Source organism: Pteropus alecto, unplaced genomic scaffold (assembly GCF_000325575.1).
Source record: "Pteropus alecto unplaced genomic scaffold, ASM32557v1 scaffold13, whole genome shotgun sequence".
In the NCBI taxonomy this organism is placed as follows: domain Eukaryota; kingdom Metazoa; phylum Chordata; class Mammalia; order Chiroptera; family Pteropodidae; genus Pteropus; species Pteropus alecto.
Genome location: NW_006434373.1, coordinates 10,166,467 through 10,191,617, shown reverse-complemented (window position 1 = coordinate 10,191,617; position 25,151 = coordinate 10,166,467). Strand labels below are relative to the sequence as shown.

Sequence of the window (25,151 nt, the reverse complement as noted above, 5' to 3'; positions counted from 1 at the left end):
GTTTGCTGGAGAAGTAAGTTCCTGAGGGTATTGAGGTTTTCAGGTGAAGCAAGGAGATGGATGAAGTGTTCTATGAAGATAATGAACCTACAGTAGACTGATTGACGATGGAGTGGCAATCTCAGAGGTGGAAGGGCTTGGAAAAGAGGGAGGAAGTGTTTTATGGAGGTGGGGATAGTTGGGTTAGCTGAAGTTCTGAGGGTGAGGGATGGCCAGAAAAGCTTGTACTTCTGGTGATGAAGGAAGAGTCCCTGAAATACTCTGTAAGAAGGGTGAGCACTTGGGCTCAAAAAAGTGGTCTCAAAGGTATTCTGAGGGGGCTGGGTCTGTACACTTCATCAAAATAACTTCTAATTCTATTTTCTTTGGCCCTGCTGTCCCATGCTACTACTGTCTATATCATAGACTAGTACATATCACTTCCTGAATGACTTCTCTATAAATATTCTTTACCTGCACCAATCCATTCTTCAATATGGACAGTATAAACCCAGTTATCACTTCCCTGCTTAAAACCCTTTAGTGTCTTCCAACGGACTTCTGTGGACCCTTGATTTATACCAGTTTCTCTCATGCTCTCTTTTTTCCTACTGATGTACCATCCTCTCCCCAGCTGAGGACCTTCATAGTTAGCCTATAGTCTAAGCAGCTAGAACAAAGAATAAAAAAATTGACCTAAGAAAGTTAGTTTAATTTTTCTCCCATGTAATAGTCCAGAAAGGAAGTTGTCAGGGACCGGTAGGATGACTCTTGCATTCAAAGCAGATGGTTTGGCTTTCATTTTGGGATCTAAAGTGGCTGCTTTCATAGTCAATCATTAGGCCTCAGCAGGGAGGTGGCCGGGGAGTTCACTTTGTTTTTAGGGCATAATCTAGAAGACATTTTATTTCTGCTTCCATCCTGTTGGTGTTTAGTCATATGGTCACATCTAGCTGCTGGGAAGATGGGAAATATAGTTGATATCAAGGTGTCCTAATACAAAGCTAAAAAGTAGCATTTCTCTTATGAAGCGAAGGGAGAATAGAATAGATATTAGAGGATGACAAGGGGAAATAAGAATATATACATGTATCTGCTCATCTGTGGAAACACACACATATACCCAAGACCGGAACTAATAAGATAGCGTTCCTACAGGAGGTGGAACGAGAACCTGGTGGAAACGATTGGGGGATGGGGAACAAAATACACGGCCTGAAGGGGAGAGACTTCTTTGATTATACATTTGTATAATTCTAACTTTTGAATCCATATGAATATTTCAAAATAAGTAAATAGAATCACTGATGTTCTGGGGAAAACACTCAAAGTGGAAACCAAACAGAAAGAAATGGACGTAACTAAGTGAATGATATAATCATGCTGAAGGAGAGAGAAAAAAAGCTAACCTAAATAACTTTAACAGTACTTTGACTAGATACCTCAAACTAAAGACTATATACATAAACAAATATTAAACTCTAGTTAATAGGTTTGTTTTTCCTAGTTCATGTGTTAGCAGTTCCGAAACCAGTTTATGTACTTTCAGGGACTGTGGAAATAAATACATGTATTGTGGATAAGAAGAGCCAAGTTTCTCAGTGTCAGAGAAAGGAGTTATAGATTGGGAATGGATAAGGATAGAATGAAGCCTGTGGTGTTGAATCGAAATTGGAGATATCTATATCAACTCATGATTTTTAATTATAATGGGAAAGTAGTACCTTTAGAATTGAGAAACCTAGTAACTTACCCAAATGATCAAAATGAACATCATTGGTAACGGAAACAGATTAACATCATGTGCCTCTTGATATAATACACTGAAAAGAGCATGTTGTTTCTGTGACATTCTTGCCAAGAATGTAAAACCTGAATATAATCATGAGAAAACATTAGACAAACCAAACTGAAAGACAGTGTACAAAATAAATGGCTTGTACTCTTCAAAAGTGTCAAGGTCAATAAATACAAAGGAAAGTGGATCAACTTATTCAGATCAAAGGAAACTAAGGATACATGACAACTAAATGCAGTGTGTCATCCTGGATTAGGTCCTGGACCAGAAAAAAATGTTTTTCTTTTATAGTGAAAGTCATAAATGGGACAATTGGTGAAATTTGAATAAAGTCCTAGATTAGACAGTGAAACTGTTATCAATGTTATTTCACATTTGGTCATTGTACTTTGATTACATAAGAGACTTCTCTTGGTTTTAGGAAATATACTCTATTTAGAGGTTAAGTCCATCTTGTCTGCAACTTACCCTCAAATGTTTAAGAAAAAAAAATGAGTGTGTTGGGAAGAGAGTTAAAATGAGGTAACAATGTTAACATTTGGAGAATCTGGTAAAGAATATGTAGTAATTTTTTTGTATTTTTGTGAATTTTCTGTAATTATTTTAAAATAAAAAGTTTTAAAAATAGGCAAAGAGCATGCACCTACCCTCCCCAGTGCTAACATTTAAGGAATAAAAACAGATGCATTTGCAATTTGTACTTATATATCATTCATCTGACTAATTCTAAAGGATAAAGGGATTTAAAAAGTATGAAGGACAGAAAAGGACAATTTACTGTCCAGTTCGATAACTACTTAGTTGTTTAAATATGAATTTGTTTTTCCTGAGCTAATTGTAAGCTTTTGTTAAGTTAAAGACTCTTTAGAGGAAAAATGTAATTTGGTTAAAGTTAATTTCTGTGTCCCCATGAAATAAGCAGTGGCTTTTGGCCCCTGTTTGATCCTGGCAGTATGTGGAGCTAATGTCTGGCCAGTGTTTTGGAAGCAGCAGGTAGTCAGGAGAAAGCCGCTCCTAGGGGTCCTGTCTTGTGTGTGCTGGTCGTGATTTCCCTTACAGATGGGACCTCATGAACTTTGGCAGAGGTCATCCTCAATTCCTAGTCTAAAACTCAGAGTCATAATTTTTATGAGTATGTGATTAATAATAGCGTTAAAGTTATAACCTAAGTCTCAGAGAGTACCTCTACTATTTGCTTACTGTTTGAACGAGGGTCAATTTAAACAGCATTGTCTTTCCTGGAACATGGAAAGAAAGTAAACTAAGTACAAAATGGTAAGTTTTAAAATTGTAGGATGTGTTTGAGCAATTGAATGATTTTTTTTTTCCTATTTAATCTTTGAGCTTTTAGGCATAAAATAATTTTTTGATTAATGTACAGTAGTTTTTGGAGCAGTTGAGGCACCTTGATTTATTTTGGTTGTCTGCCATTAGCCATTACTTTACCTGATTTTCCTTAGGAAAGAAAAACAGATAATGATCTGATTTTGCATAGTAATATGTAATATTTTATTCAGAGAGCATTAAAGATAAAATGATTTTGTGTATTAATTTTATTCCCGAAATATCATTTACCAAGATAAAAGTATGTATTTTCATGCTGTATTTACTATTCAAGTAGAAAGATTTTTAAAAGCTCATGATTTATTTGTGTGCTTCCGTGGCTCTGTTCATTGATATCCAAATGCAAGTTAATATTTACTTTTAATTCTTTTGAGTTGCATTTTCTAAAATCAGCACGTCTTTTTCAAAATGGAAGAAAACTACAACATATCATTTATCCTGTAACAATGCATACATTTAAATTATTTGTGTGTCATCAGTCACAAATTAATCACTCGGCATCAGAAAATAATCTTAGTTTTGTTCAAATGATCAATAACTATTTCTGAAAGCTATGTTGTATTTTACTGATGACAGAGCCTGATGCCAACTGTTTGGCATTGGCCACACAGAGAGCAAGAAAATTTATACCAGTACTAGCCTGTAACAAGAAAGCCAGTAAGGTTAAATACGAAATATGAAGTATATAAAGATTACAGTATTGTCTTTGACTGGAAGAGGGAAGGATTAAAATCCTGATAGATTGCCTTTCTAAGTTATTTACTTATAATTTACTTATAATTCAAAACATTCTGAATTGTTAATTTGCACATAAGAACACCGTTTTTTGGGAAATAAAATTACAGCTGTACCTTGATATTCTAACTTTCATTTTTTTCTGTAAATTATACACGAATAATTTACATATTGTTGATTTTGTTTTGCATTTGTTTCCCTTTTGTTTTGGTTACGTTGGTGTGGATGTCCACCTCCGTGACTTCTATAGTCTGATGTGTGTGCATTCTAATCTGCTTGTTCTTCTCATCATTTAGACATCATCAATCTTACCTTGTAAGCATCTCAAATGTAATGTGCCCCAAACTTTGCCTCTCAATTTGTTCCTTTTCTGTAAACGGCATCTTCTATCATGTTGCGAAGCCAGAAGTTTGGGTGTTGTACTTGACTCATCTCCCCCATTCTTGATATCCACTAAATCACCAAGCCCTGTCTGCTTCCTAAATCTCAAGTTTACCTTCTTTTCCCCTTCTGTATTGTCCGTACTCCAGCTGTGTTCTGAAGCCTTGTTATTTTTCAACATGTCTCCTGCACTTGTCAGCTAATGGTTTTTCCCATCTTCACTCTTGCCCCTCCCCAATCCTAGTTCTAGTAGCAGCTTGAACGATTCCTGGAATGTACATATCTAGTCCTATCTACCCTGTTTCAACCCTTCTGGTTGCTCTTAAGGTAAAGTAAAATCTTTGCATGGCTATCAGACCTTGGATGCCCCGTTTGACTTTTCAGGCACCCTGTTCTCTGCTTTGCACATACACTTTGGCCATGATGTCCTTTCAGCCTCTTCATAGAAACACCTGGTGGTATCCATTTGCTTTTTACAACAATGAAAATTCTTCCTAATATTACCTTTATTTGTGTCCTTCTGCATCTTTATTTTCTTTCCAAGCCAGGAAAATTTATGTAGGTCCCAAATACTTTGCTTTTCCTGGAATACCACATCTCTCATTTCCTATATCTATCCATCTCTTTGGCAAGCCATCACCCTTTTATTCTTCAAAAGTGCTTTAGTTTTGTGTTTGTAAAATATATGGTAAAGGGATTCATTTACCTTTAATAGCCTGACCTCTTTCAGGGAATCTTGAAAGAATTTTATTAAATTCATGCCTACCTATTTTGTCTTTCTAAGCATCCTAGCATTTTGCCTTCAATTGCTCGTTATTTTTGTCTACCCAAATATAATATAGGCAAATGTCGTAGTTTTGTAATGATTTTGTGAGGTGTATTGGTTTCATCAGAAGTTTCTTATACCTTCTGATACTTTCCCCATACAAATAAACATTTAAAAAGCCCTTAGAGACATTAGTTATTGACTATGGGCTGAGTCATTATCCACAGAGCAAGGTCAGGATCTCTGGATTTCTCCTGGGCATGTGCTATAAAAGATGTTTATTCAATTATTGTCTATATGCAGTAACTTCTTCCATGGAATGTTTGTAGCTAAAGGAATAATATTAATATTTGAATTTTGGAACTTTCTTGAAATGTTTTCAGTTTCTTGAAATGTTTTGAATAGTTTTGAAACTATTCAAAAATAATTTGAATAGACTGAAAATTGGATTTTATAAAATTTTAGGCACATAGTGTCTTCTGAGAACAGAGATGCTCAGGATTTTTCATGTGGTTGCTGAGTATGGTCTATTACAAAGAAATGCATAGAAGAATGCCTAGAAGGGTATATTAGATTGTTAACATTGGTTGGCTTAGACATAAGAAGTCATATTGTAAAGATATGCCCTTCTTCCCCATACGTATACATTAGGATACAGGATAAACCTGCTGTAAGAAAGAGTCTTAAATACAGAGGTATCAATAAGAAAGAAGTTTATTTACTTGTCATGTAACAGTCTGGCTAGTTCATGCTGATGGGGCAAGTCAGTGTTCTGTGGTAATTCTGGGAGATAAAGACACACACCCATCTTGCTCCATTTCATCTGCATTGCCAATCTGAGTTCCTGCCATCTCAGGAAGCTCATAGGAAGAGAGAAGAAAAGGAAGCCCAAACAAGCAGTTCTTTTTTTTTTTTTTTTAAAGTAAGTGATTCTGGAGCTGGATATATCACTTTGACTTACAATCTCTTGTCTAGGAATTAGCTTGTCATGTCTAGCTACAAGAAAGACATGAAAATGGTGTCGTTGTCTGGGTGGTCTTTTGTTCAGCTAAGACTCTATTACTGTGGAAAAATGAAAAGATATTTTAGGGAAAACCAACAGTCTGTCACAATATACTTCTGTATTTAAACTTTTAAAAATGTATATTACTATTATCATTTATATTATACTAAATTTAGATAAATTATTCATTCTCTCTGGATCACAATTTTCTTATTTTTTAAGTTTTCTATTTCCTTGTAGTTTTTAAATTTTATCACTGCTTACTGAAAGTTCTCCAAAAGCAGATACTATACTCATTTTTCTTCCTGTGATACCTAGTTGCGGCATGAGTAGAAGGTGTAGAATAAATGTTGATAGATATAGATTAATTTGCTCAGAATATTGACATTGTTAAAACCTCATAGCAAATGTTGGAAGCTTTTTCAGTAAAGTGCCAGAGATTAAATATTTAGACTTTGTGGGTTACAAGGCCTCTGCTGCAGCAACTTGGCTCCAGTGTTGTAGCATGAAAACAACCATTTGTAAAACTGCAGTGTTACAGTAAAACTTTATTTACAAAAATAGGTGGTAGGCAAAATATATTGTCTTCTATATATTTGTTCTCATATAAAGGGGTAATAATGAGCACAATGATGAAAATGCACCTTCTTGAGTGCCTTGCATTGCAGTAAGCCTTATCCCATTTGTAGCTCATGACAGTCATACAAAATAGGTTCTATTATCACCACTTTACAAATGAGAAATCTAAAACTTTGAGAGCTTAAATAGTTTATCCAAGGTGAGAGGTAGACCTGATACTTGAACCTGAGATATTCTTGTAAAAGTGAGGATTCTATGAGACTTGAATAGCAAGTTCAAATCAGGCTTTCTAGGTTTGTTACACAGCATGATGATACAGATTAGAACTATACAGAAGTGGGCTAAAGAAGCTGGAAGGAATTAATAAACCTCTCTGTTTTACTTCAGCTTCAGCTCTGTCATGCTTTTGTGGAAAAACCCGATTCTAATTCCTGCTTTCCCTGCATCTGAAATGCCTCTTCACGCTACCTTTTACTTTACTCCTACTTAATATCTTTGTAGTCTACATGACCAAGATCAAAAACACCCTTCATAAAGTCTTTCTGTATCATAGAACTCTCCTGATACCATTCCTGTCCCTCTTGTGGATATTACCTCTTTGAACTTTACTTTGTAATAGACTTTGTATACGAGGCTCAGTTTTTTCTATTAGATCACAAGCTCTCCTCCTCTTCCCTTCCTTTGATATATAATAAACTTCTCATATTAAAATACTTAATTTGATGAGTTTTGACATATATACACCTGTAAAATCATCACCACAGTCAACATAGTGAACATTTCTGTCACCTTCAAAAGTTTCCTGATGGCCTTTATAATCATCCACCTTCTCTACGGCCCTGTCCCCATGCAACCAACCACATGATCTTTCTGTCACTGTAGGTTGTTTTGCATTTTCTAAAATTGTATACTAATGGGCTCAATATAGTATGTATTCTTTTTGGTCTTTAACTCAGCATAATAAATTTAAGATTCATCCTTGCATGTATGAGCGATTCATTTCTTTTCACTACTATGCAGAACTTCATTTTATGGACAAACCACATTTTGTTAATTTAGATTGTTTCTAGTTTTTGACTGTTGCAAACAAAGCTATTAACCTTTGTGCCTAAGTGGCTATATAGGCATATGGTTTTATTTTAACTTGGGTAAATACTTGAGAGTGTATTGTCTGAATCATATAGTGAGTATATGTTTAATTTTTTTTAAAAAAGTTCCAAACAGTTGCAAAGTGGATGTATCAATTTATATTCCCACCAGAGTGTATAACAGTTCCTTTTGTTCCACAGCTCATCATCAATCGGTATTATCTGTCTTTTAATTTTTAGCCACTTAAATTGGTGTTTGGAGGTATCTTGTATTTCTTTAGCAGCAATGATGTTGAACATCTTTTCTTGTGCTTACTGGCCATTCGTGTATCTTTTGTGAATGTCTGTCTAGATATTTGCCTATTTTTTTTACTTGGTTTGTTTGTCATCTTATTATTGTATTGTGAGTATTTTTATATATTCTAGATACATGTTCTTTGATATGTGTGTTGTGAATGTTTTCTTTCAGCCTGTGGTTTGCCATTTCATTTTTCTTAAATACATTCTTTGAAGAGCAGACTTTTACATTTTGATGAAGTACAGTTTATTGATATTTTTATGGTTCATGGTTTTTTTGCACTAAGAATCTGTTGCCTACCTCTTGATAACAGATTTTTCTCCTATATTGTTTTACAATATGTCTTACATTTTTAGGTTTTACATTAAGGTTTGTGATTTAACTTGAGTTAATTTTTGTGTGTGATTGCAAGTTAGGGTTGAGGTTCATTTCCTTTTTTTCCTAAAATAAATATCTAGTTGTTCTACCATTTAGTGAAAAGACATTTATTTCCTCATTGAATTAACTTAGCAATCACCGTCTTAAGTTTACATTTAGTTTTATTGCTGTCTCAAGTTCAGATATGTTTTGTTATTACTTGAAGTGAAGGAGATGAATAATATTTTACTGTTTTTGCGGTTATAGGACACTGATGATAAATTCCTCCTGATAATGAGAATTAGATTTTTAACTGACTTATTGTTCTCCAGCTCAATCTGATATCATTTTATTTTTAGGTGTTACTCATAATATTGCGTTACTTCGAGAGGTGATAATCAACTCACGCTTTATAAAAGGAGACATGAACACTAAATTTCTTTCTGATGTATATCCTGATGGCTTTAAAGGTTTGTATGCATCGAAGTATTTTAGTGTATTAAAGTTATTTTTTGTACTTTATTATAATATATACTTTTTTCCGTTTTGAAATTAAGGCCTTTGGCCTATATTGTACTTTATTAACATACTTAGAATATCCTAGACTATTGACATTCATGATTATGAGTATTCACCAGTGATTAATGAATGTGTAATAATCTGTCATTTTGCTGGGTAGGGAATTAAACTATGTAGAATGTTGTCCTAGTCCAGTTTTGAAGAAAACAGAGCCAGAGCATTAGCCTACTTGATTTTCTAGTTTCTGAAAGTTGATTCAGATTTATAGTCCCTGCTGATATATGCAGGTATATGTGTAGGGTGTATGCAGGAACTCTTCTTTAATAATTAAAACTGTATATTTATGAAAATTAGCATGGAAAATTTCAGAATACCAGATGGTATTCCTATTAATGAAAATGAGTATGTCTAAGAAGATCATCATTTTTATGCTGAAAAAATGAATTTTGAATAAAATAATCAGTGGAATGTGAAATTTAGTACTGTAAAGTTATCAGTGATTGTTTCCAGGTAGTAGAAAATTGCTCATCAGGTGAGAGACAGGGAAAACCATTTAGTGAGCATTGAAAACACGGTTAATGTGATATTAAGAAACAGGACTTATGCGAGACTTAATAGCAATGTTATGTAGGTGAAAGCCAGAAGTGTCTACATATATTTCTAATGAACTTGGGGATATATGAAGATTAGATATTCCCTCACAAATGTCAATTGTTCTTTATATCCATTTTAAAGTGTTTTAGTATATAAAACGACTTAGTGATTTTGGAAGCAGTATATAGATTCAGGTCAACTTCATGTAGTCGAACTATTGAATACATTTACAAAGCAATTTCTTCAGAATTTACAATGCAGAGTTTTCATAAGATTAAAGATTACTGATTTGATTCTTCTTTCAAAACTTTAGTGTTACTGGGTTTTATTATTAGTACCAAGGAAAATGAAATGTTTGTATTTGGAAAAGTTAAAGACTAATGAATCATCAGGCTATTTTTCCTGAACTTTTAAATTTAAAAATATACAATCTTAATATGGTTGCAGTTTTATATTTGTGTGATTATTTCATTAATATCCATTGTTTTCGTGAAGCCAGGGACCACTTGTGTTGTTACTCTTTATTGTATCCCTAGCAAATACACAAATTCTTATTTATCCTATTTTTAAATTTTAGACACAGTCATTTCAAAGTTCAATCAGGATTTCCATATGCTTTTATGTTGGCCTGCCTAATGTGTCTGTGAAGGTGATACGACGTGAAACAGTAGGCAGAGGAGACAACAGACCAAAACTTCAGGGAACATTTAGAACAAACGTATGCGTGCGTGGGTATTTACATATACATACACACATTTGTATATATACATATATGATATTATATCGCATCACCATAGAGAAGATAATGGGGCATTTAAAATTCTAATTGGAGTTGATTACTGTGTGCTATACATTTAGCAGTAATAGAAAATGTCCCAAATTCTTAATGGAATTCAGAAATGTACCTAAAACATAATATTGCAATATTCTGTGATAAATTTAATATATTACATTGCTTTTTTTGGTAGAGAATTATCAGCAACAACACTATAATTCTGTTTCTTAGCTTATGCAAGAACACACTTGTAAAATTCTTATTTGTAAGTTATTAGAGGGGCCTTTAGCAATTTTTAACCTTAGCCTTCATTTTACATGTGAGGAAGCCAAAACACAGAGAGATTAAGGCTAAATAACCAATAATATAACAAAACAAAAAAATTGAACTTAGAGTTTTCAACTTCCCTTTCAATACTCATTCATTTGTGCTAGGATTCAAAGTCATAAATCACAGAAATTTTCAGAGTGTGCGATATGTCATCATAATGCCTGTAAGGACTTTAAAAATGCACACATATTTACCATTCTTCATGTCTACCTCTTATTTTATTCCTTCATATTACTTTCATGTCAGTTCTTCTCTAAATGGTTGCTATCTTCTGATCTTCTTCTTCAGATTACTCATTTTGCCCCAGAGCAAGTCTTAAATATATTAAACTGTATCATTTTGATTGTTTGATATATGTGCCTGAAAGAGCAGCAGGAAGTGGCAACTGAAGTTAATCCAGGATCTTCTCCATATGTTTGAGGCTGGGTCATTTTGCCCCTTTGGGATTACCCATCTGCTTCCCATCTGTCCAGATATCCTAGGCATGATGCATAGGCAAGTGCCTATTTTTATGACCGCATTAAAATTTTCTGTTATATATGTTTATTATCTCAAGTTTATTTGTAGACTAGGACAGTGTTACTGAAGGTTCTTAGACTGAATTTTGAAATGACTGTATCTAAAATTTAAAAATAGGATACACAAGGATTTGTTGTTCTTGTCAATTTATTAGATTCTAAGATTGGAAAGCTATTTTCCTTTGATTCAGAAAAATAAATGGAACATGGGGAACAAGGTATTTTGATTCTGAAATAAAAGGAAAATGAAGAAGATACGTTAAGAACTATAATTTCAGTTGGCCTGTAATGAACATCTTGAGCTTATTTCTCTGTTGCCTTAACACACTACAAGCACCAGCTCCATCAAAAGAAATGATCAGAATTATCTTTCTCTTCTGAAAAGTTGCAGAATTTTTACAAAAATTCGATTCAACATAAGAAATATATCATTGTACTTTTTCCCATTGAATTTAGTCAAATATTTCTTTACCTTTATAAGTGGCACTAAAATATATGGACTGAAGTGTTGCTTTTAATAATTCAGTCATTAAAGTCATTTGACAAATAATTGATATAGGCTCTAGAAGAAAATAAAAAATGAATAGTGTATTTTCTCTGCTTTTAAGGAGCTTACATCGCAAGAGAGATAAACATGTAAAGGACTGATTATAGGACAGAATAAAATAAGTGCTAAGGGAAGATATAAGCAAAGTACCTTGAGAACTGAGAATAAAGAAACCAGTTCTGATTTAGGGAATCAAGGATGGCTTCAAGGACAAGGTAGCCTTACACTATTGAAACACCTCTCCAGGAACTCTATTTCATAGGCTGTAGGGCCATCATACTGCCCCTGGAGTGCCACTATGTGCATCTCATCCTAATCCATTCTTTTTGATATGATGTTGGTAGTTTGAAATCAGCCTTGGAGAAAGTTCTTACCATAAGGAGATTGACAAATGCTGCTCCTGTACCCCAATTGGTTGGTAAACATTTACCAGGGAACTTCCTTCTAACCCTTTGAGCTGACTGTTGAGAACAAACAGAGCCATCAGTGTACAAAGGAAAAGGATTACCCATCAAGAGAGAAAGACCTAGACGAATGCCAGAGGACAGGCAATGCTCAGTTTTAGAACTGCTGATATGGTATCCAAATAATTGAAAAATAGGAAGAAAGCATAAGAATATTAATTAGAGGAGAAAGACTCTGATGAAGTAAAAACTGATGTTTAAAAATAAAATATTTCAGCAAAATGAAAGGAAGGATGGTTATTGTTAAGAACCAAATTAGTGACCCAAAGGAATAAATGGAAGAAGTATTTCAAAATACATAGCAAAAAGATAAAGAGAATAGTCATGTGCGAAATAAACATGGAAGGAAGATCCAAGAGACTTTACATGTACATAATAGAAGTTTCATGAAAAGAAAAGACAAAGGTAAATTTTAATTAAAAAATTAAAAATTATTTCTCAATTATAATGGCATACAATATTATGTTGGATTCACTGAGTTTCAGGCAGGCTTAATAAGTAACACCACTAGGCATATCAAGAACAAATAAAACTTGTTAAAACTTCTAAGAAGAAAAAAATACAAGTCATATGCAAAGAACGTGTAGAATGAGATCATCTTAAGACTCTATAAACTGAAAATTAGGAAGTCTTAAATATCTCTTTCATAGGAAAGAACTTGGCCCAAGAATACTATATCCAGCCAAGGTATCCTTCATTTGTCAATGTGAAAAGAGATGCTTTTAAATAAAGATTAAGAAACATCACTACATACCCTGTCTGAGGAAATTTCTGAAGAAAGTACTTTAACCAATTTAAAGTAAAGATTATAGCTTAAATATACACATTTCCCCCCGCCCCCCAACACTAGATTGAGTTTTATAAAGACACAAGCCCATAAAGAGAGGAGATAGAATTTTGAAAAATGAAAAGCTGGAAAATGATTTTCAAAAAAATTTTAAGACGACATTTATTACACCCAGAGAAGTATTATGAAAAGAAAAAAAAAAAATCCCATCTCTAGATTATCTCTGTTACTTGTATGCTTTTTAAAAAAATGTTTGTACATCAGTATGGTTCTTATCCTCTCTGGTCTCTAGTCACTTTCCCCAAAGGTAACCACCGTTAACCACCAGGTTCATATGTATCTTTGCAGAACATAATTTAATGCATATAACAGCATATATGTGTATCCTTTATTCATATCAGCACTTACAGTGTAAGATGATTCTTAATTGACTTAGAAACCTTAGAAAGTTGAATCTTAAGCTGACAATATGAAAAACTGAGAAATAGCTCATTATCACTGTGGAACCCCTAAGAAGTCTCGGTAATTATTAGTTTGGGATACCTTGGGAAATCCCTAAAGGTAGTACTATTCGTCTTAAATCTCCTTCTCCCCTCCCTCACTCTCAGAGCAGGGTGACTTTCTGTCCTCCATCCTGGCAAAAGCTTTGAGATCCTTCTCTGTAGAGAGTAAAACATACTCTCTGTACCGGGGGACACCAGACATAGTTGGACAGAAGACTGAGTGAACATGGACATACTGAATGTGGTAACTCTACCTTCCCCTGCAGCCCTTGTTCCCCACTTGAATGGAAGTCACAAAGAAATAGTCTGACTCAGTATGAGAGCTGTGTAATGATTTAGAAATTCTTGAAAGAGTTTGTCAGTGTCCTATTATTGGAAGAGTTGTGTAGATCCTAGATAACATCTGTTAAACTGTGCTGTAAAGGACACATCCACACTCCATGGAGGATGAAGTAGATGATCTCTGTTAAAATTACTTGAGAGATTCTTAAATTGTACAAAGTAATTTAGTTAAATTGTAGAAGTAAACAAGTCTTCAGCACTCTTTCGGACAAATTTATTGAGAAACAGTCTTTGGTAAAATTTGAGAATCAGCTCCAGTATCAATGAAAAGATTACAGTTGATTTGTATCAATTTGCATGTGAGATGTGATGAATGATGGTGGATTTTATTTGGGAACCTCCTTTCTCAGTATTGTCTGAATCAGTACAGCTAACAACTTATTAGACAAAATGAAACACTGATTCAGCATCTTGCAGTTCATGGGATTCCCATAATGTATTGCCTTTTTCTCTGCTGATGAATGATGTGCAGATGTTTCTAGAGAAGTGACTATTTGACTGTGGACCACTACAAAATATATTCTACATCATGACCTTGTACACACACACATGAGAAATACTGAGTGGTTTATATTACAAAGTTTGATAAACATGAGTCTAAAACAGTTCTATTCAAAGTGAGATCTATGAACCTGCAGCATCAGCATCATGCTGGAGCTTGTTAGAAATGCATTCTTGTTCCACACCCCAGACTTAACCACCAGTCAGTGTCTGCAGGTGCAGCACAGGAATCTGTGATTCTGATGCACAGCAAAGTTTAAGAAGTACTTGTCCTCTTTATACTCCAAAGAGGTTTCGTGGGTATATTATTAATATTTTCCATATTATAAATTAAAACTTAGGAACTTTAAAAATATTTATTGATTCATTTTCAAAGTAATAGTAATTTGTTATATGTTGACACAAGAGCAATGATGTCATCACCTGTCCTATATCTCTTGGATCAGGGAACCTCCATGGTAGACTCCTGAAAAAATGAGAGAAAAAAGCAAATAAATCAGCATTATTATAAAAATAATTTTGATCTTGCAGACCACAAAAGTGCTCTTGGGGACTCCCAGTAATCCCCAGGTCATACTTTGAGAACTGTTCTCGTAGACTATGTTTTGAGAAGACAGACCAAATTTCTTTAATCCTCATAGAAGGTAATTAATTATGGAATTGGGATGTTTTCATTACTGCTTAAGTGTTGGGAGAAATCAGGAATGTTTCCAAGCCTATGAGTGTGGTTTATCAGACCCTCGAGGGGCCTGTGACTGAATTCCCAGAACCAGGTGATCAATCCCACATTGGTGTTACAGTTTATGGAGCTTCTAGGGTTGTCTTAAATAGGGATAGATTTTTGTGGCTTTCCCTTCCCTTCAGTTTCATGAAGAAAAATGCGCTGCAAATCTGGAAAGTATTTATATTCTAATTATGAATATTTTAAATTATTTCTATTTTGAGTGATTTTTTTAGACATAATGTTCTAATTTATTTCTTTCAAATAAATTTACTTGATTTTTTTTCTTTTGTGACGTGTACAAGTAGTATCTTACTGCTGATAACCGAGCATTCAAATTGGCTGTGCTGTATACCATTTAATACTCCATTATCTGTGTATAGCACTGTGGTAAATAAATAGTGTTAGAAATTGTGCTGAGATTACACAGCTCTCAGGGGGATTAACCTGCAGACCCTGGAGTATCAGACGAGATCGGGTGCGTTCAGGGTGGTATGACTGTAGACGACCCTGGAGTATCACATCTTGCCTTGATTCACACTCTTCTTGAGGAATTATGCAAATAGAACAGATTCCCAAACATTCAGCTGGACCGGGGTCTCTTCCTAGGCCTTGTTAGGCTAGACCACTGCCTCCAAGTAAAGCTATATTTTGGTAGGAATTAAAGAGGGAGAGAGAGATCGATTGGTTGACTGGTCAATTGGGATTCAAACCCTGACTGCATGCAAGAGTATCACACCTTTATTATTTTTTAATCCTTCATACTACAAAATGTGGCCTAGCCAGTGTCCTTGACCACAACACTTGTTTTCTACTTGTCCTTTATTCTCTCTCCTTAGAAGTAAAACTGGGGCTAGGGAGTGATGAGAAGCAGATGTGAGGAGCGTTGGTTTTACTAGAGATCTCTGTATTGTTTCTTATTTGTAATCATTTTCTGTGCATGTTTAATATATATATATATATTTTTTTCCAAATTAGACTATAAACTTCCAGTGAGCAGGGGTTTTTGTCTTATTTAAACAATGCTGTTCCCTCCTGTTCCCGCTGCAGTCTCCAGTGCCTGATATACTAGCTTCATAATTGATATTTGATAAAATACTTGTTTGAATGCCTAATAATTTTAAAAGATAGAAGCATAGATGTTAACATTTCTATATGTGACCGATTGGCTAATTAATTTTCCTCAGGACACAAGTTAACAGAGAATGAGAGAAACCACTTATTGGCAATAGCATCCTCATTATTTGTGGCATCCCAGTTAAGAGCACAACATTTTCAAGAACATGGAAATTCAAGGTATGTTATATCATTTAAAACAGAATAAATAAGCCAAAAAATACATAATTTACATAGTAAATAGCTAGCGAAAGATCTCATCTCATTTCTGGAACTTATGAGCGTTTAGAAATTATAATAAAGTCGCAGTGCTTAAAAATGATGTTGCTTTTATTTTCAAATGAAGTTTTTTGAATTCCAAAAGTAAGAAAGGATGTTGGCTCCTTTAATTTGGATATTATTAGAAGTAAGGAGATATTCTGAAACCTTATAGGAAATCTGTTCAAGTAATTTGTGTTTATTATTTGTCTTATTACTTTGTTAATATTGAAAAAAGTTTTGAGAGTATTAAAGTACTAAAATTTAGGAGTGAATTTTAGCAGTTAAATGTGTGTGTGTGTGTGTGTGTGTGTGTGTGTGTGTGTATATATATATATATATACACTTATATATATATATATGAAACTCATTTGATATAAGTAAGATATAAGATGGAATTAAAACCATGTTGAGTAAGTTATTTGTGAGCCCTAAGTGTACCTTTTAGGTTCCCAGTAACCTAAGGGGAAGGGAGAACATGTTTTATGCAAGGGCAAATAAAAGAAAATCATTGCGATATTAATGCTTCTTAGTGACAGGATTATTTATTATGAATGTCTATGTACTTGGTAGAGTAATCCTCCTTTAGCAGATATAATTCATTACTTGCTACAGTGATACTGTTGATAAAATTGTGTTATTTCAACTTGTTTTTTTTCCTTTTGCTTTCCCACAAGAAGAATAATAAAGATAAAGAAAAAAAGATGGCAGGTGACCAAGCAGCTCTGAAGAGCACAGATCAGAAAGTCACATTACCCCTGATGAATTAGAAGAAAAACCAAATTGGGTTTAGGCTATATTTTAATGGCTAATGTGGTTTTACTCAGAAAATCTTGGAGTAACCGGTACTCTTCATTTGTTCTCATTCTCAAGAGGAAGTACAGGAAGCTTAATCAACTATCCTTTTTTTTTTAAAGTGACAATTCAGTAGATATCTATCTAAGGAAAGATTAGAGAACATAGAATATCAGTAAATTACTAAATGACTGGGAGGAAGAGGAAAACGGTCAATAGAGACATGAATCTGGCCCCCCCACCTCCCACCACCCAGTTGTGCTCTCCAGTGTGGTAACCACTAGCTATATGTGCCTATTCGAATTAAAATTAAATTAAAAACTTAGTTTCTCAGTCATATTTCAGTGTCAATATCAGTGTAGTCACTAGCCGCATTGCTATTCCCAGTGCTCCGTAGCCACTACTGTACTATGGTTAGTGGCTATTGTTTTGGGAAGAACCTTTCTATCGTCGCAGTTTTATTTCCATCAAGCTCTGTTGGACAGTGTTGTTTAGGACGGATGTGTGTATAGGAAAGAGTCTAGGTTTTGCTTTAATACCAGAACCATACCTTGTATTATTTTTTATTCTTTTGGTAAATACAGTATTCATATCTTGATTCCTTGACCTTCAGGTGTTATTTGGACCTTGCTTATTTTAGAAGTCTTGGGTGTAGCTAATGGTGAACTTTCACCTTTAAGAAATGTATTCAAGTTCTTTTTAGAGAGTGCTGACTTCATTGGTAAAAATCTGCAGGTTTAAAAGGAAAAGAATAAAAATTACCTATAATTCCACAAACTCTTTAATAGCCACTTTTAACATTTTGACATGTTCCCTTCTAGGTATGTATTTTGTTGTGTGTATATATGTATGATTTTAAATATGCATACATGTACGTATATACACATAATTAGAATCATATGTAGAATATAGTTTCAATTCTATTAAAACTTAATATTATGTTATAACTATATAATTTTTTTATTTCCTAGTCTTTGGAAACATATTTTTTATTTGTTACAGAGAATTCGAAGCATATGTAAAGTAAGCCTTTGCCCTTTAAAAGACACCAAAGATTTGTCATAGACTCTTTATCAGAGAAGTTATGTGAATGGCAAATAAGTTCATGAAAAAGCTGGTCAACGTCATCAGTCATTAGAGAAACACAAATAAAAATCATAGGGCTACACCACTACACACCCATTAGAATAATGTAGATCAAATGGTGAGTGTTTAAATAAATGTGTTATATCCATACAATAGAATACTATTTAGCAATAAAAAGTAATGAAGTAATGATACATGCATCCGCATGCATAAATCTGAAAAGAAAATCATGCTAAGAAAAATAAAACAGTTAAAGAAGACTATATAATGTGCGATTTCATTTACTTGAAATTTCTAAGAAAGGCCGGTGTGGATTAGTCTCTTAAATTATGTAGAAAACAAAATGTAGAGTTCAGACTAGTTATGATAATATTAGCCCTTAGTCTCGTTATTGTTTTTTAAAATGTATTAGTCTCTTAAATCATGTTGAGAAAAAAAATGGAGTTAGACTCTGTTATTACTAGCTTTTATAACCATCAATGTATTTATCTCTGAGATATTTATTTTTTCATGTGTTTTCTTGGTGTACTGTCTAGTGTCATTTTATTTCAACCTGCACAACTGCCTTGAGCAGTTCTTGCAGGGCAGGTCTATTGGTCACAAACTCCCTCAGCCTTTGTTCACCTGGGAATGTCTTAATTTCACCTTCACTTTTGAAGGATCGTTTTGTTGGGTTTTGGATTCTTGGTCGACAGTTCTTTTTTTCTTTTAGCACTTTGAATATATCAGTCTATTGCCTCTGGCCTCTAAGGTTTCTTATGAGATATTTACTGATAATCTTATCGAGAATCCCTTGTATATGATGACTCACTTCTCTCTTGCTGCTTTCAAGATTCTTTCTTTGTCTTTGTCTTTTGAAAGTCTGATGTGTCTTGGTGTGCATCTCTGGGTTCTCGTTCTTGGAGTTCATTGAACTTCTTGGATGTTCATCTTCATATCTATCATCAAATTTGGGAATTTTTGAGCCATTATTTCTTTGAATATTTTCTCTGGCTCTTTCTCCCTCTGTTTTCTGGGACTCTCACAATGCATGTGTCTGTCGGCTTGATGGTATCCCACAGGTCCCTTAGGCTCTGTTTACTTCAGTCTTTTTTTCCCCTGTTCTTTAGACTTGATAATTTCTATTGTCCTGTCTTCAGGTTGGCTGATTGTTTCTCTGCTTGCTCAGTTCTGCCTTTGAAATTCCTCTAGTGAGTATTTCATTTCAATTACTATATGTTTCAGCTTCAGAATTTTTTTTCATTTATTTTTAGGTTTTCTATCTTTTTATTGCTATTTTCGTTTTATTTACACATTGTTTTCTTGACCTTCTCTGTCTTCCTTTAGTTCTTTGAGCAGTTATTTTAAAGTCTTTGTCTTGTATATCTGTCATTTGGTCTTTTTCAGAGAAGTATTCTGTCGATTTTGAATAGACCATACTTTCCCATTTCTTTGTATGACTTGTGATTTTTTGTTGTTGTTGTTGAACACTGGACATTTAAATCCAATAATATGGTAGCTCTGGAAATCAGATTCTTTTCCTTCCTCAGGTTTTACTATTTGTTTGTTGTTATTACTTTTTTAATTAATTTATTTGATTGTCGTAGGATGTCTCTGTGCCACATATCAGCCTAAGGTGTAAACATTAAGTTTTCTCAGGTCTTTTCTGAACCTTTCCTTGGGTGTGTAGTCACTTTCTAATTTCTTCATGTATGCAGTTGTTTTTAAATGTCTTAGTAGTTAATGTCTGGCTCTTGAAAGGGGAAAAAACAAGAAAGGAAAGAAGGAGGAAGGGGGCACTGGCCCTTTAAATCTTTTGGCAGTCTCTTCAACCAGATGGAGAAGGGCTTGCAACAATGTGGGTGGTGCAATAAAAATGGCTACCTATCTCTTTGTCTTCACCTCTGTGATCAGAAGCAGCAATTAGAGCACAGATCCCCTCTATTTGAAGGACAGGGTCCTTTTTGCCTACTCTAGCTTTCACAGCTGTGTGTAAGCTTCAAGAATAAGTGTACAGCTATCTACCATAAACCTGGGGTGGGGTAATGGGTAGCTGCTACAGTGCTCAGAGCTGAAATTGGCTGTATTTTGCCATCCAGTTCTTCCCCTGAAAGTTGCAAGCCCTCCGCTGGATTCCAGAATTCCAAAATAGTTATGAGACAGATTCTGTCAGTATAGTTGTTGTCTAGGTGAGGAGGCACATTCCTGTTGCTTCCTACTCTGCAATCATCCTAGAATCTTTTTCTTCTTATATTACTGTTGAACTCATTACCCTTTAGAAGTTCCAAAAAATTATATGAATGAAGTATGTAGGCCAGAAGTTTAGTTATGTAGATAATTGTGTACATATTACCTATATAGCAAATAATTATTTATTTTTGGTGAGTTTGTTTTCTACTGAACTTATTTATTTAGTATGGCAGTTTGTTGTAAAGTTGCTATCATCCGTAACAACAGAGACCTATGACATATAGCAAAATATATTGGTCTTTTTGACAAAACATAATCTCGTTTGGGCAAAGTGAACCTAAATTGTTTTTGCTTGTTTGCTGTCGAGGTACTTGGTACCATAGCTGATGTAAGGTGGTTGAATATTCACATTTTGACTTCAGAGTCATGTTTTCATCATTGGCTTGGGAATGGAGTCCAAGAATCAGTCTCCAGGTTTGGCTGCGAATTTCTCTGTCATGGGTGTACTCATGTAATGTTTATGCTTCCAAATTCAGTAGCCTGCAGCCCTTCCTTTGTATTGCTTGTTTTGGCTGCTGATTTTATTTTCCCAGTTTCTCTATGGGTTTTACTCTTTCATCATTTATGACTTGGAAAAAGACATTAATAATATTTACCCATTGTATTCGGTTAGTAAAAAGATAGCAGTGCATTTTAGACAAAAATAAAAGTTAATGTCATAAACAATAGCAGTTTTTTCTAAGGATGACTCTAAATTTGGTGAGCATGAGTAAGTTTTTACATAAATACATGCTGATTTACCAGGGAGTTATTTTTCTTTATAATTATTCTTAAACACTTTTATTAACAGACATGAAATATTGAAAGTCGTGTTAAACAATCGTTTCATGTTATTTGAAGGTAAAATTATTTTATTCTCATTGTGCTTTGTTATAATAATTTCTCTGACAGTAACTGGAGGAAAAAATTAAAAAATGGTGAAGAAAACAATTTAGTTCCTTTTGGTAATCTTTTATTTAGTTTTGCTAAATAAGCTAGTTTTCTTAGGACAAAATGCTGCTCACAAGTCAGAATTCACCTTTCTGAGCTAGGCCTTCCCCTTACTTTACTCTGACTCAAGTCCACTTCTGCCATCACAAGCTTCTCAGAGAGCTAGTAAGACTGTCATTCTGCCTTCTGTAAATTTCTCTACTTTCTCCTTTCCCCATTGGTATGTCTGCATCTGTTGCTTTCTTTTGGTAGGTTTTATAACCATGCAGATTGTCCTACAGCCTTTCTTATGGTTTATTGCTCAAACTTTCCCAGTTCCATGATTTAATCTTTCTGTTAAACTATCTGACTAATTTATCACTGTATGATTATTCTTTCTGGAGAGAGCGAGGGCAACTTTCCTGGTGGTAGAATGGCTGGCGACCAAATCTCTTCCCTAGCTGAGGGCTGTTTTGCATCCCCCTATTACTTTGCATGTTGTGGGGATTTGGCAGGGGATGTGGCTCAGAGTAAGCTCTGACCTCCCTTTTAGATGTCAGTCCTCCAGGCTAAACCTTGCCAAAATGGATATGGGCAGTGTTTCTGTTTTCTTAAATCTATTTTAAGGTGTTTGAAAATAAACGTTGATTCTACGGGATTTATAAAAGCTTTTTTTTTTTTATACTGCAGATATATAGTAAATTATTAGATTTTGTTGACCTCTTTTTGCTTGCTTGATTCCTTTTCTACCATTCCCCAGAGATTGTGTTCAAAATCCTAAACACTTAATTCAACATTTAACTCTTTAATCCATTTGGAATTCATTTATGTGTATGCTATGAACTGAGTTTCTTTTTTGTGATTTGATAATTTATTTAGAAAATATTTCAACCTACTCCCCCTAAAAGTAATATCTCTTTATATTTCCAAGAGTGGCAAGACAGAAATATATGTGAGTGTCTTAATCATTTTGGGCCATATAACAAATTACCATAGTCTGGGTGGGTTAAGTAATGAACATTCATTTCTCACAACTCTGGATGCTGGAAGTCCGAGATCAAGGTGCCAGCATGGTTAGGTTCTGGCTGGCTTCTAAGTTGCAGAAAGCCTATTTGTTGTATCAGCACATGGTGAAAGAGGACAGGCTAACTCCCCGGCCTCTTCTTATAAGGGTACTAATCTCATTTATGAGTGCTCCACTGATCATCCTCAAAAGCCACCTTTTCCAAATACCATAACATTGGGCATTACGTTTCAACATATGAATTTTGAGGAAGACACAAGCATTCAGTTAATAACAGTGCATGTGCTCTCTCTCCCCCTCTCTACCTTCACTCTTTCTGCTGCCTTACCTTCCCCCGCCCCTTATTTTCTTACTCTCTCTCACTGTGTGATTTGCATGCACACACACCACATGCATACAAGTAGGTGTGCATATGTTACATAAATCATGTGGTTTAGTAGAAGAGACTAAAATTTAGAATTAGAAGTCTGGATTGTAGTGATAACTATACCATTTATTAGTAATGCGACCTTATGGCATATTATTTTATCTTAAGCTTATCTGTTGGGAATAATATGTATTCTGTCCTGTTTCATACAGTTTTGTGAGAATAATTGATCCTGTTTAATTATGTTTTAATACCCAAATTCTTTCACTTAATTTTTTATAAATAAAAAAAATGAATTTTATATTGTTGTATAAAACCAAGTAAGTACTTTATAGATAAACATAAAACTATCAAGAAAAGAAATGGCATTTTTTATTTGTTAATATTAAGTAACTATAAATACAAGAAGGTAGAATTTGGGGTCTAATTATCTTCAGTGAAGTAAATAATGAGATGTCTCATATTATAATCCAGCAACTGAGGCACCATTAGAGTTGTTTTTAATGTTATGTAGTCAGATCATTTTTTTCTTTGTGGTTTCTTATTTTGCTTTTATTCTTAAAAAGACCTAAGTTTATACCATATTTACTAATATTCTATTTCCACTCTTTTATAGTTTATTAGATTGGAATTTTGTATTTCAAATTTATTTTGCAGGGTGATTTGAAGTTGAGATCTAATTTTACTTTTTTATATAGTTAACCAGTAGACTCAATCCCATTTATTGACTTGACTATCCTTTCTTTCTGGATCATTAAATGTCACATTTACCCTATGCAAAATTCTAAATATATTATGGTCTATTTCTGGTATTTTCTCTTTATCTTCCTGTTTTGTCATTCTGTCCATATGTTATTAATTTTTTATTTTTCTGAAAATTTTTTGATCATTTTTCTGGCTGAGCATTTTGATATTGGAATTGCCTTAAAGTTATAGTAAATTTGGATCGAATGACATTAAACGTGGAAACTTTTCAAAAAATATGTGACTATTTATTGAAGTCTCTTTGTTTCTGTCATTAAAACTTTATAATTTTTCTTATTGTTAAGTGTACATTTCTTATTCTTAGGTAGTTTATAGTTTTATCATTCCTAGGTTGTTTATATATTGTATTATTATAGATGGGATCTTTTTCCCATTTTCTAAATGATTATTGATTTGATAAAGAGAAGCTAATGATTTTTTGTATTTCTTCTTTATTATGGTAAAAACGTGCATTAGTGTTAACTGTATGCACAATGTTGTGCTACAGATCTCCAGAACTTTTTTGTCTTGCAGGACTGAAACTCTATACTCATTGCACAACTTCCCATTCCTCTTCCCCCATCCCTTGGCAACCACCATTCTAGTTTTGGTTTCCATGAGTTTGACTATTTTATTATTTGTATTTCTTTTATGACAATTCTTCCTAACTTTAAAAATCCATTGTAATAACTTTTTATTTCATTTTAAGAGGGGGTAATCACATAACCTCCTGAAACATTTGGGATGCTTTTTTGTACAGGTAACAGAAACCCTGATTCAAACTGACACAGTTCTTACCTCAAATTTAACAGGAGGTTTAGAGGACAGGAAGGACAAAGTTCAATATGTTCATCTGCTGATGCCACTTCTCTACAGTTCTCTTAGCCTTTCTTCTGTGGATGGCCTTCATCATAAGGCTGTGATAGCAGGATAGCTGCAGAGTTTCAGAAGTCAAATCTAGATAAGGTTCAGAGGATGTGTCTGTCTCTAAGAAGCGATGAAACCTTTCTCAGGTGTTACCTAGCCAGCTACTTCTCAGTTCTCATTGACCAGAAGTAAATCTCTTGCCCATTCCTAAACCAATCACTGAAAAGGGAATTGGATTATCATGATTGCCTTGGACTAATTTTCTAGTGGGAAACATGTAATGAATGGATAATCAAATGGAGTGATCACTACATCTTTTAATAGTAATCCATGCCTTCTTTTCCATGAGTTAAAATATTTTTCTTGTCTTATTCTACTGGCTAGAATTTCCAGTAATTTCATGTTCAAGAGCAGAGGCTTTTATGCCAGATACTTGGATTTCTTCCTGGTTCTGCCAATCCTTAGCCAATCTTAGGATAAATTGGACTTCATCTCTCTTGGACTCAGTTTCCTCATTTGTAATGTGGAGATAATAGTAGTTCTTAAAGAGTTTTTGTCATTGTCAAAAGATATACACAATACTTGATGCCCATTATGTTTCAGCTGTCCCTAATTTTTTAAAAATTTCTAATGACAAAGATGCTATTTCAAGGGTAGTGGCAATGACATGTACTTGTTTTATTCCTGACTAGCTGGAATGCCTTGAGTGTTTCAGTTTTTCTTATGTTAAGGATGTATTCTTCCATTCCTTATTGATCATTATAAGAGTTGAGGTAGAAAATTTGGAGAATTTAGCAGAGAAGAAACGATTTAAACAATCCTGCCCT

The 25,151-nt window shown here is 34.1% G+C and overlaps 1 protein-coding gene across 2 annotated transcripts in view; it reads left to right on the top strand.

Moving 5' to 3' along the window:
• The window catches only part of PCCA (propionyl-CoA carboxylase subunit alpha), a 337,827-nt gene that overhangs the window by 176,425 nt on the left and 136,251 nt on the right, over positions 1–25,151 (top strand). For both annotated transcript variants that reach the window (XM_015587373.2, XM_015587371.2), the window contains exons 17-18: positions 8,688–8,798; positions 16,117–16,225. In XM_015587373.2, the coding sequence (XP_015442859.1) occupies positions 8,688–8,798; positions 16,117–16,225 (220 nt within the window). The remainder of the gene's footprint in view (positions 1–8,687; positions 8,799–16,116; positions 16,226–25,151) is intronic.